This window comes from Mobula birostris, chromosome 6, assembly GCF_030028105.1.
Source record: "Mobula birostris isolate sMobBir1 chromosome 6, sMobBir1.hap1, whole genome shotgun sequence".
Lineage (NCBI taxonomy): Eukaryota > Metazoa > Chordata > Chondrichthyes > Myliobatiformes > Myliobatidae > Mobula > Mobula birostris.
This window is the reverse complement of record NC_092375.1, coordinates 186,446,429-186,459,732: the sequence shown is the minus strand read 5'-3', so window position 1 is coordinate 186,459,732 and position 13,304 is coordinate 186,446,429. Positions and strand designations below refer to the sequence as shown.

The window sequence follows — 13,304 nt, the reverse complement described above, 5'->3', positions numbered from 1 at the left end:
CCAGAGGCACGGCCACTGTCGCTTCCCCCAGGTAAGCTGTGCCCCCCAACAGTACTCAAAGAGGAGTACTTATTGTCAAGGGACACAGCCACTGGGGTACTCTCTAGTACCTGATACTTCCCCTTCCCCCTCCTAAGCGTGACCCACTTGTCTGCCTCCCGTGGCCCCGGTGTGACCACCTGCCCGTAACTCCTCTGTATCAACTCCTCACTCTCTCTGACCAGACGAAGGTTATCGAGCTGCAGCTCCAGTTCCCTAACGCGGTCCCTTAGGAGCTGCATCTCGGTGCACCTGGCGCAGATGTGGACATCTGGGAGGCTGGGAAACTCCACGACCTCCCACATGCAACACCGAGAACAACAAGCTGCCCTCACACTCATACTTCCCCCCCCCTTCCTCAAATAACTGGAAAAAATGAAAACTAAACCCTCTTCGCCTAGCCCATTTCCGCCTAAGCTCGTTGAGCCAAAGCCCTTAAGCCTTCACTCTGCTCCCGGCTCACTCCGCAGCTCACAAACTACACTGCCCACTGTATAAGGTTGTGTACCGTTTAAATCTTCGGCGCTTCACTGCCCGACGTCACACGCCTGCGCAGTCCCGCCTCTCTGAACGCTGATGGAAAAAAACCTGAAAAATTCAAAATGGCTTCCACCACACTCCCGTTCCAATTCTCAGAGCTTCCTTCTCTGGAATGCTAAGAAAATTGTAGAAATTAGTAGACTACTGTAGATTTGGAACGGAGCTCGCCATACAGCTGCCGTACGTGGCACCATCTTGAGATTTTTGTATGTGAAGGATGTAAGAAATAAAATCAATTCAATTCAGTTTAGTTCAGAAACGGTAAGAGTAAAAAGACCCTGATAGCAGTCATATACAGAACTCCCAACAGTCGCTGGGATGTGGACAACAGAATACAATGGGAAATAGAAAAGACGTGTCAAAAGGGCAATGTTCTGATATTCATGGGAGTTTAAACATGCAGGTCCATGGGAAAATCAGGGTGGTAATGGATCTCAAGAGAGTGAGTTTGTTGAAAGCCTACAAGATGGATTTTCAGAGTAGTTTGTCATTGAGCCTACTAGGGGATCAGCTATACTAGATTGGTGTTACGTAATGAACCGGAGGTGATTAGGGAGCTTAAGGTGGAAGAACCCTTAGTTAGTGATCACAATATGATTGAGTTCAACTTGAAATTTGATAAGGTTCAAAGGTTAAGTTTAGTGTCAGCGAACTGTATACAATATACATCCTGAAATGCTTTTTCTTCGCAAAACATCCACGACAACAGGGAAGTTCCTGAAGGATGAACGACAGTTAAACATGAGAACCCCAAAGTCCCCCACCAGCTCCCCCCTCCCATGTGTAAGCGGCAGAGAGCAGTGATCCCTCCTCCCCCCACCAGCAAAATTAAACGCACATCAGTACAATCACCAAGCCCAAATGTATGCTAGGCGATAGCAAAGACAAAGACCGCATTTCGCATTTCATCCAAATTCGACAACCCACAGGTTCTCCCTCTCCCTGGCAAGGGAGAGGGAGGTGTCCCCCATTTTCACAGCAGGCGAGAGACCTAACAACAACCCGCTGGTTTACGATCTTAAAAGTCTGTTTCATCGCTTTTTCCGAGCTCTGTGCCGAAGATCGCGAAGACCTCGGGTCTTCCGGCCCACAGTAAAAGATTTTCTGGCCTCCCCGACAATACACGAGTCTCTGGCCCTGACACCGACCCTTGATTCGCCCGTCTCCAGAGCCCCGAGAAATTAGGCTTCCGAACACGATTGACATTCTCAGGCCAATCCCTTGACATGTCATAGTCATAGTCATAGTCATAGTCATACTTTATTGATCCCGGGGGAAATTGGTTTTTGTTACAGTTGCACCATAAATAATAAATAGTAATAAAACCATAGATAGTTAAATAGTAATATGTAAATTATGCCAGTAAATTATGAAATAAGTCCAGGACCAGCCTATTGGCTCAGGGTGTCTGACCCTCCAAGGGAGGAGTTGTAAAGTTTGATGGCCACAGGCAGGAATGACTTCCTATGACGCTCTGTGTTGCACCTCGGTGGAATGAGTATCTGGCTGAATGTACTCCTGTGCCCACCCAGTACGTTATGTAGTGGATAGGAGACACTGACCAAGATGGCATGCAACTTGGACAGCATCCTCTTTTCAGACACCACCGTGAGAGAGTCCAGTTCCAGCGGCCAGTCGTGGAACCCCGAGAGCGGGTCCCATTCCCGCAAAGAACCAAAGCTTGCGTGTAACTCCAGGTCAGGGTCTTCAAAAGAACCCTGAAAGAAAAAAAGTAAAGATATTAAAGGTAGAAATAGAACTGTTTCCGAAGATGCAAGCAAAGGAGTTGGCGTTAGGCGCCATCATTCTTCCTAGATCTGACATAGCAGTATTTCAGTGGAGTAAAGGAAATTACATTTGTATGAGAGAGGAGTTGGCCTAAGTAAATTGGAAGGAGATGCTGTGGCAGAGGTGAAAACAGAGCAGCAATGGGATGAATTTCTGGGAAAAATGAGGAAGGTGCTGGATAGATATATTCCAAAAATGAAGAAACACTCAAATGGCAAAAGACTACAACTGTGGCTGACAAGGGAAGTCAAAGCTAAAGTAGAAGCCAAAGAGAGGGCATACAACAAAGCAAAAGTTAGTGGGTAGATAGAGGACTGGGAAGCTTTTTTCCTTTCAATATTTTTATTAAATTTCATATAGAAGAATGCAGAATTCATGAGGATACATATTATGAATTTAAAAAATAGAATAGTACAGAATGCATTATATTTAAATCATACTATTGCAATCACAGTACCCCATATTCATAATCAAACAAATGAATTAAATTGAATTATGATAGTTTTATTATTAAAAAGAATCTAAACCCACTACCAAGATCGAAGCTGTTTGGTAAAGAAAAGAAAGGCAAAAAACATCCTTATCACATAGTGATTTACATTATTAGCCAATATCTGTACTTTAACGCCAGATCAAAGGTTTTGAAAATAGTTCAAAAAAGGTCCCCACGGTGTTTGAAAGTCTTGATTAGAATCAGAAATTGAACAGCGGATCTTCTCTAAATTTAAGCATGACATAACATCACGTAACCATTGAGCATGAGTAGGCGGAGCAACGTCCTTCCATTTAGGCAACACCGCCCTCCTAGCCATGAGAGAAATAAAAGCCAATACATACAAATCAGATGTCTCCAAAATTATGTCTCTTCTTTTGAGCAATTGTCAGTACCACTTTTTTCAATATCTACAGATTAGAGACTTTCTGCAACCTCAATTACGTACATTTCCTATGAGTCCTGATAAGAACTTAATAGATGTAATTTTTAATTTGAAACCTTTTCATAATGGCTCAATATCCAATATTTATGGCATGCTGTTGGGAATGAGAGAGGCTCCTTTAGACAAAATTAAAAAAGCCTGGGAACAGGATTTACAGATTTCAATTTCTGAAAAGACTTGGAATATAATTTTTAAATTGGTTAATATCTCATCACTATGTGCTCGTCACTCCCTCCTACAATTTAAAGTGGTCCATAGGGCTCACATGTCCAAAGACAAGCTATCTCGTTTGTATGCGGATATATCTCCCTGTTGTGACAGATGTAACAATGGAGAGGCTTCATTAATTCATATGTTTTGGACATATCCGAGCCTTGAAAAGTACTGGAAGGAAGTATTCCAGACTTTTCTGTACTTTTTAAAGTAAATTTTAAGCCTAATCCTTTGACTGCCATGTTTGGTATTGTTGGAGAAGGAGGACTGGGAAGCTTTTAAAAGAGAGAAACTAAAAGCGTCATTAGAAGGGAAAAGATGAAATATGAAAGCAAGTTAGTGGATAGTAAAAGCTGTTTTAAGTATGTAAAAGACTGATAAAGAGATGAGAGTGGATTTAGGATCACTAGAAAATGAGGCCGGCAAAATAATAATGGAGGATAAGGAGATGGCAGATGAACTAAATGAGTATTTTGCATCAGTTTTCACTTTGGAAGACAAAAGACAATTGTACCAGATGTTGAAGGGTGTGAGGGAAGAGAAGTGAGTGCAGTTACTATTACAATTGAGAAGGAGCTCAAACAACTGAAAGTCACCCAGACCAGGTGAACTGCACCCTAGGGTTCTGAATGAGGTAGTGGTAGAGATTATAGAGGTAATGGTCTTTCAAAAATCTTTGAACTCCGGCATGGTGCTAGAGGACTGGAAAATTGCAAATGTCTTTTTGCTCTTTAAGAAAGGAGGAAGGCAACATAAAGGAAATTATAGACTGGTTAACCTAACCTCAGTGGTTGGGAAGATGTTGGAGTTAATTGCTAAGGATGAAGTTATGAAGTAATTGGTGACACAGGACAAGATAGGACAAAATCAACATAGTTTCCTTAAGGGAAAATCTTGCTTGACGAATCTGTTGGAATTCTCTGAGGAGATTACAAATAGGATAGATAAATGGGGTGCAGTGGATGTTGTATATTTGGACTTTCAGAAGGCTTTTGACAAGGTGCCACACATGATACTGCTTACCAAGTTAAGAACCCATGGTATTGCAGATAAGGTACTGGCATGGTTAGCACATTGGCTGATTGGTAGGAGGCAGCGAGAGGGAATAAAAAGATCAATTTTTGCTTAGCTGCCGGTGACTAGTGGTGTTCCACAGGGGTCAGTGTTGGGACCGCTTCTTTTTATGCTGTATATCAGTGATTTAGATGATGGAATAGATGGCTTTGATGCCAGGTTTGCAGATGATATGAAGATTGGTGGAGGGGCAGGTAGTGTTGAGGAAATAATTAGGCTGAAGAACGACTTAGGTTAGGAGAATGGGCAAGAATGTAACAAATGAAATATAATGTTGGAAAATGCATGGTGATGCACTTTGGTTTTAGAAATAAAATGTGCCGACTATTTTTTAAATGGAGCAGGTCCAAAAATCTGAGATGCAAAGGGACTTGGGAGTCCTTCCGTAGAACACCTTAAAAGTTAATTTGCAGGTTGAGTTGGTGGTGAGGAAGGCAAATACAATGTTAGCATTCATTTCAAGAGGTCTAGAACACAAGAACAGGGATGTGATGCTGAGGCTTTATAAGGCAGTGGTGAGGCCTCACCTTGAGTATTGTTTATAGTTTTGGGCTCCTCATCTATGAAAAGATGTGTTGTCATTGGAGAGAGTTCAGAGGAGGTTCACAAGGATGATTCTGGCAATAAAACTGTTATCGTACGAGGAACGTTTGATGGCTCTGGGTCTGTACTCACTGGAATTTAGAAGGATGAGGGGGATCTCATTGAAATCTTTTGAATGTTGAAAGGTCCAGACAGAGTAGATGTGGAAAAGATGTTTCCCATGGCAAGGGTGTCTATGAGAAGAGGGCACAGCCTCAGGATAGAGGGGCATCCATTTAAAACAGAGATGCAGAAAGATTTCAGGTAGAGAGAGGTGAATTTGTGGAATTTATTATCACAGGCAGCTGTGGAGGCCAGGTCATTGGGTATATTTAAGGCAGAGCTTAGTAGGTTCTTGGTGTGGACATGACATCAAAGGTTATGGGGAGAAGGCAGGGGAGTGGGACTGAGGAGGGGGATAAAGGATAATCCATGATTGAATGGTGGAGCAGACTCGGTGAGCCAAATGCCTAATTCTGCTTCTATGTCTTAAGGTCTTATAGAGATTTTATAGAGCTATACAAAATTATGAGGGGTATAGATAGGGTAAATGGAAGCAGACTATTTCGGCTGTTGGGTGGAACTACAACTTGAGGTCATGGTTTACTGGCGAGAGGTGAAACGTTTAAAGGGAACATGAGGGGAATCTTCAGTCAGAGGGTCATGAGAGTGTGGAATGAGCTGCCAGCCCAAGTGGTGCATGCTAACTTGACCTCAACGTTGAAGAGAACTTTTGATAGGTACATGGATGGTCGAGGTATAGAGGTTATGGTCCTGGTGTATGTTGATCAGAGTAAGTTTAAATGGCTTTGGCATGGACTGCTGGGTTTAAGGCCTGTGTCTATGCTGTACTTTTCTATTACTCTATTACTGCAAGTAGTATGGGAAGATGGGAAGTACTTTGTGGATAAAATGCAGCCCTTTTGCCCATCTCCAGCTGTTTACTGTACAACTATGCAAAATATACTTGAAAAGCATTGACATGCAACATTCCAAAATTTTGAGCCATTTCTGAACTTGAAATTCGTGATGTATAGGAAGCTGGAGCCCCAGGGCTTTCTCAGAATTTGGCCCCCTGTTGCATATTGCTGATGACTAATGTTACAGTGAATGCATGATGCTGTGTGACCTGAAGTGTTTAAATATGAGTGTAAATACAAATATGCACCCTCATAAAATTACAATATTTAATAGGATGAAAGGAGGGGATATGGCCTAACTGTAATGTTCCAGTGATTATCATCCACCTGAGCAATTTTCCACTTATTTTTCTCTAACTGCCATCAACATCATCATCTCCTTTCTGACTTTACATCAGGGGTTCCCAACCTGGGGCCCATGGAGCCTTGCTTAATGGTATTGGTCCATGGCATAAAAATGGTTGAGAACCCCTGGTTTACATGAATCAGTACTTAATTGCTTTAACTCTTACTGACAACAGCAAACTCTACATTCTAACTACACTGGGTAAGGACCTTTCTCTCAAATTTCCTCTTTGAGTTTTTAGTGGCTGTCTCATGTTTGTGGCTCCTAGAATTTGCTTTCTATATGGATTAAAGGACCTTTTCTCCATCTACCTCTTAAAATAATTTCATAATTAAAAGGACCATTCAAATTACTTTGAAAAGAGCCCCAGTCTGTTCAAACTTTCCTGATTGATATAAGTTCTGTATAATTCTAGTCAGTCTCTTTCTCCAGTGTCCTTATCACAATACACTTCATTGTTTGTTTTATTCTTCTTGTGATTTATATCTTAAATCTTTTTTTTCTCTGTTCTTTTCTTCTAGTTTTGAATGTTGTTTCACCTTAGTTATAGGCTTTTTAACCTATGGCGTTACTTTGTTTGCATTTGGACTTCCAGAATTCATTGTTCATCAGTCTGGTTTATATTTTCATGGGACAGCACAGTAGCATAGTGGTTGCACAACGTTTTACAGTATCAGTGACCTGGGTTCAATTCCCGCTGCTCTCTGTAGAAGTTTGTATGTTCTCCCCAACACTGTGTGGGTTTCCTCCACGTGCTCCACTTCCCTCACACAGCCCAAAAATGTGCTGGTTCATTGGTTGATTGGTCATTGCAAATCGTCCCATGATTAGGCTAGGTTAAATCGGGGGTCACTGGACAGCGTGGCTCAAAGGGCCGGAAAGGCCCTATTCTGCGCTGTATCTCAATCAATCGATCAATGAGTCGGTAATCACCTTAAATATCCTACCAAATGGCTCCACCTCATCATTATCTACACTGACGTTTGTGTTTCGTGATGCAATTATTCTTCAGACATTTTCTATAAGTCCCGCGCCTGTAGTCATTAGGATTCAGAAGAATTGGGGGAGACCTCATTGAAACCTATCGAATGGTGAAAGGCCATGATGGAGTGGATGCGGAGAGGATGTTTCCTGTGGTGGGAGAGTCTCAGACAAGAGGACACAGCCTCAGAATAGAAAGGCATTCTTTTAGAACGGAGATGAGGTGGAATTTATTTTGCCAGAGAGTGGTAAATCTGTGGAATTCTTTGCCATAGGCAGCTGTGGAGGCCAAGTCTTTATGCATATTTAAGGCAGAGGTTGATAGATTCTTGATTGGTCAGTATATAAAGAGATACAAGGAGAAGGCAGGAGATTGGGGCTGAGAGAGAAATTGAATCAGCCATGATGAAATGGCGGAACAGACGCAATGGGCCAGATGGCCTAATACTGTTCCTTCTTCTTATGGTCATAAAGGTCTTTCTTCAAGGCTAATGTGCCATTAATTATAATCCCTGGTCTCAAATTTTTATTGTAATTTTAATGTGAACCTCCTTGTAATGTCTGGCACTTGCATCCAATTTGGAAATGCTTAAATAACCTAGCTTCATTGATGAAACACAAATTTATCCAGTGAGTAGTTACTACATGCAAAGCAAATTGTTTCAAAATTTATGTTGTGATAAAGGGATAGGTAGATGACAATTAATTGCAAGCAACAATAAAGATTCTCTCCTGGATTTGCTGACACTTTAAAAAGAGCAGTTTGCTTGTGACTGCTTTAAGGCTGTATTATGTATCATTTGTTCATTATGTGCCGTGTCATATGATATAGTGATCATGATCTTTCCATAACCATGATTGTTCTTGGCAAATTTTTCTACAGAAGTGGTTTGCCATTGCCGTCTTCAGGACAGTATCTTTACAAGACTGGTTATCCCAGCCATTATCAATACTCTTCAGAGTTTGTCTGCCTGGCATCAGTGGTTGCATAACCAGGACTTGTGATATGCACCAGCTGCTCATACGACCATCCGCCACTTGCTCCCACGGCTTCACGTAATGCTGGTCAGGGGTGGGGTGAGAGCTAAACAGGTGCTATGCCTTACCTAAGGGTGATCTTCGGGCTAGTGGAGGGAAAGAGCGTCATATATTATACCTACTTTGGTAGAGAAGTGTCTCTAGCCCACCACCCAGAATTAGTTTTAAGGAAAGAAATTGTTGCCAAAAGAAAGGAGGGCTGGAACAGGATGATTATTAGTTAGCCAAAGTTTAGTCATTGTTTGGAACTATTAATGACTCAAGTCACATGGCTTTGGGATAACTTTCTTCCAATTGACCTTTTCACTCCTAAATTAAAATGATCTAGCATTGGTCCACTTGGTGTCAGTGATTGATTCTTATTTAGAGCAAACAGTCTCAGACAGATTATAGTATTTATAGGGTGATCAGCTGAACCATCCACATGTTATGTTATCCTTTGTGCCTGTGCATAAGTTATAATCTTCTCAGGTCCACAGTAAATACCCTTGCCTTTTGCATATTTGTATAATTTTGTACAATTTGTATAATTTTGTATAATTTTTATGCATTGTACTGCGTACAGTACGGCAGGAGGAGAAGATGGTGGCGTGATGCAGCTCGCAGCGGCCACTCCGGTGGTGATGTCTGTTATTTGTCAGGTAGGGTGCCGTGCACAATCCTGATTTGATGGAGACGGACGTGAGAGCACAGAGGAATATCTGGTGAAACTTCTGAAAAGCCTGCTTCGCTGCTGCTGCTACTATGTAATCCAGAATCTCCGGAGGAGAAGGCCCTGAGTCCTCAGTTTTGCTTGTTGCTCGGCAGCCAGGGCGGGGTCAAAGCGCTCGGCAGAGGATGGTGCTCAGTGTTGGAGGGCTGGTCAGAGGCTCGAAATTTTCGGATGGACTCAGAGTCCGCTGCGGTCGGGTGCTTCCAATGGTGCTGCATCGGCAAGTTGGCAGCGCTTGGAGGTTCATGGCAGGGGCTATGATGATGGGGCTATCTGGACTTCGAGACTTTATTTTTACCATGCCCATTGTCTGCTCTTTATCAAATTACGGTATTACTTTGCACTGTTGTAACTATATGTTATAATTATTAGATTATGAGAACAGTCAGTCCTCTTTTATTGTCATTTAGAAATGCATACATGCATTAAGAAATAATACAATGTTTCTCCGGAGTACTATCACAGAAAACAAGACAGACCGAAGACTAACACTGACAAAACCACATAATTATAACATATAGTTACAGCAGTGCAAAGCAATACCATAATTTGATAAAGAACAGACTATAGGCACAGTAAAAAAAAGTTCTCAAAGTCCCGAGTCGATTGACTCCCGAGTCCCCGATAGCAGGCGGCAAAAGGGAGGAACTCCCTGCCATAAACCTCCAGGCACCGTCAACTTGCCGATACCTTGGAAGCAGCCGACCACAGCCGACACTGAGTCCATCCGTTCGAAAACTCCGAGGTTCCGAGCAGCCTCTCCGATACAGCCTCCCGAGCGCCATCCTCTTCCAAGCACCTTTGACCTCTTCCCAGCCGCTGAAACACACAAAGCTGAGGATTTCAGGGCCTTCAGCTCTGGAGATTCTGGTTACCACACAGTAGCAGCGGTAGCAAAGCAGGCATTTCAGAAGTTTTCCAGATGTTCCGCTGTGCTCTCACGTCTGTCTCCATCAAATCAGGATTGTGCACAGTCCCCTACTTGACAAATAACAGCTATTCATCGCCGAAGAGGCCGCGTGCCACTTATGTGGTTTTGTCAGTTTTAGTCTTGGTTTGTCCTGTGTTTCTTGTGATATCATTCTGGAGGAACATTGTATCTTTTTTTAATGCATGCATTTCTAAATGACAATAAACGAGGACTGAGTGTCCTCATAATCTAATCATAATCTAATCTTGTGCTGCCACAAAACTATAAAATTTAAGGCACCTGTCGGGGATAATAATACTAATTCTGGTTGATCAAAGAGCCATGTGTTGTCCTCAAACTGATTGCCCAATGGTACCATGTCCCTGATTGGATAGCTACACACTTTCGCTTCCTATAGATTTTCCTTTTCTCATGGACAAAAGTCTGTGAAACAATGGTTGGCACATTCACAAACCTCCTCAACTTTACAGTCAATTTTCACACATCTTAGCAATCCTCAACAGCCTAATTTCCAACCATGTACCCTTCAAGGTAAATTCAAAGTTCATAGTAAATTTATGATCAAAGTATACTCTTGAGATTTAGTTTCTTGCAGGAATACTCAAGAAATCTATAATAGAATAAGCATAATACAACCAATAAAAGACCGCACCAACTTGAACAAATTGAAGCTCTCTTTCTCTGATATATTTACACTTGTCCAAGTGTCTGTAATTCTATATGAGATTGTTCTTTCTTGAACTTTCTCCCCTTATCTCACTGTATCCATTTTTCATCAAGGCTGTGACATTTCTTATTTTTCAGCCCTCTAAATCATGTTTCATAAATTGGTATTCAAAAGTTATAAGGCATTTCTCCTGCAAATTACGAACAATAATTACATTGTAAAGTATAATAGTTAAGAGAAAAAATTCATGGAGATTTTCTCAGGAATCTGATCACTAGATATTAAGATTAACTTGTTTATTTCAATTTCACAATTTTGAAAATTAGTTATCATAGCCGTACATGTTTGTCCTCTACCTGTATAGCAACTCGTTACCCCAATGGAGCCTATTGTCCACCCTTTATGTTTGAATGCAAGAATCATATCTGTGTATATCCAAGCTGGAAGTGTGATGGAGACGATGACTGTGGAGATGGGTCTGATGAAGAGCTCCATCATTGTGGTAAGCTACTCAAGTAAACTTAAAGAAATGGTCATCCTTCATTGCATGAAATAATGTCTATCATAAAATCAAAGCAGGTTAATCAGTACTTCCATGACTGAGTTATCAACGTGCTTGGTTTGTTGGAAAAAATGAAGAGTAATTCTATTTCTAAAGCCCGTGAACAAAGGTTTTTTTTTACTGGCCAGCACACCACTGGCACTTAGGGCAGGAATGAAGGTCCTCCCTCTCTGGCAATGTTCAGGGCTTCCTTCATTGTGTCATTAGCTTCCTCTCAATTTTCACTACTGGTCAGTCATGCAAATCCCAGATGGTGACTCAGGAATGCCATTGCATTCATATGTAGAAGGATTCTTCACTGCTGTTTCCCTGATCATCTTGTTTTACCAGTCAGGGTTGTTAGCACTGAGAAGAACCCCCAAACCTAGAGAACTGGTCCAAACTCTTAGTCTGGCCTCTACCTTTTGACCTGTTTGGCATGGGTGACCCGACAAAGAGCCAAATCATAAACCCTGATTGCAGCCAACGTAGCTCTCCAGGTCACTGAGGCACGCAAGCCTCCAAACCACGACAGGGTGGTGGTCCTCTTGGAAGCCTTCAAGAAAGTTGAGATAAAAAACTCTTCTCAATGTGAAATTAGATTTTCTAGTACTCAGTAGCCATGCATGTAATTCAGTTCAAAACAGCTGTTATAATCTCACTCAAGGCTATGGTGATCTTTTACTAGAATGGGGTGTCCAAGGAGGGGTAGCATTTCTAGTGAAGTGGCTTGTCATGTCCATTCTGGGACAGTTCACTCACCTTTGATTCCCACTGGACACTCAGCTCTCACCTGTGACTCCAAGTAGCTGTTTGCATGCAACAGAGGCCACATCCTGATAACCACTTCGACAAGTTGACTAAACCAACAGGCATCATTCCCCGTTGATACAGAGATGTATCTGTCCTCGTCAACTCTAGCAGACTGGGTGGATGAGATCTACAGTGAGGTCCAATGGCCAGGAAGGGAGTTCTGCAGTCCTCTGTGGAGTACAGGAGACATCATGATCATCCATTGCAACCAAGGAAGACCCTGGTTTGTGATGCTTGTTTTTACCACTGGATCTGGACTTCTGAGGTTGAGAGAGTGGAACTGCCCTGTGCAATGGCTTTTCCACTTTAAAAACCCTCCTGTACAGGTCTCCTGTCATTGTCGGACATGACAGACAATCACCACTAGAATTTTAAATAATTTCTTTCTGGTACAATTTCTAAGAGTTTTAATTTAGTAATTGATGTTCCATGACGTAGGATGATTTACTCTATGTCAAACTGGGACACATATGAGCAGGGCCTTAATTTTAGAACTTAAAGCAGCAGAGATATGATATGATGCAGAGTAACTGCACAGTTAACACTTAATCCTTTCCGCCTGCACGTGGTCCAACTTTCTAAAAAGTTTGATGGTCAAAAGAAAGAGTAGCCTGTGGATGGATAATTAAATGGTTTTAATGTTCCCGATAAAGTGTCCAAATTGCTTGACCTTATTGGAAGAGGGAGCTGAGACACAGCTCTCAGGTTGTTCTTCTTGGGCCTTTAGCTCCCAGCGGAACACAGGAACCTCCCGTCTCCATTGTCCAAAGTCGATGGTCTGGTTGGAGTTCATCAATGTTTCTGTAGTGCTTTGCATCCACTGTACAGGGGATTGGCCAATACAGCTTCACCAGAGCCCTGTTGTGAGCCTTACCCATTTCCGCCTCTCACAACGGGGGCTAGGGTTGGACTTTGAGAGACAGAGAAGATAGTTAGTGAATCAGAAAAGCTGTAATTTCTCTTTGTGTTCGGAGTGATCCTGGAGAAGTGAATTATTGTGGCAGATTTCAGGGACTAATTGTCCATTATTAAGCCACATTTGGTAGTGAATGGCAAACTAGCAGCACAGCATACGTATCCAGGTCTTTTATCAGATTCTAAAGGCCATGTCAATTGAAGATTTTGCATTGAATTGAATACAGTTCCCTCTTCAATTTTTAGTTTTCAACTGGGTACTCATG

At 42.0% G+C, this 13,304-nt stretch overlaps 1 protein-coding gene across 1 annotated transcript in view; it reads left to right on the top strand.

The window, feature by feature from the left end:
* The window catches only part of LOC140198774 (low-density lipoprotein receptor-related protein 2-like), a 359,184-nt gene that overhangs the window by 254,686 nt on the left and 91,194 nt on the right, over positions 1-13,304 (top strand). The window contains 1 exon segment of the mRNA XM_072259784.1: positions 11,134-11,271. Within this exon segment, the coding sequence (XP_072115885.1) occupies positions 11,134-11,271 (138 nt within the window).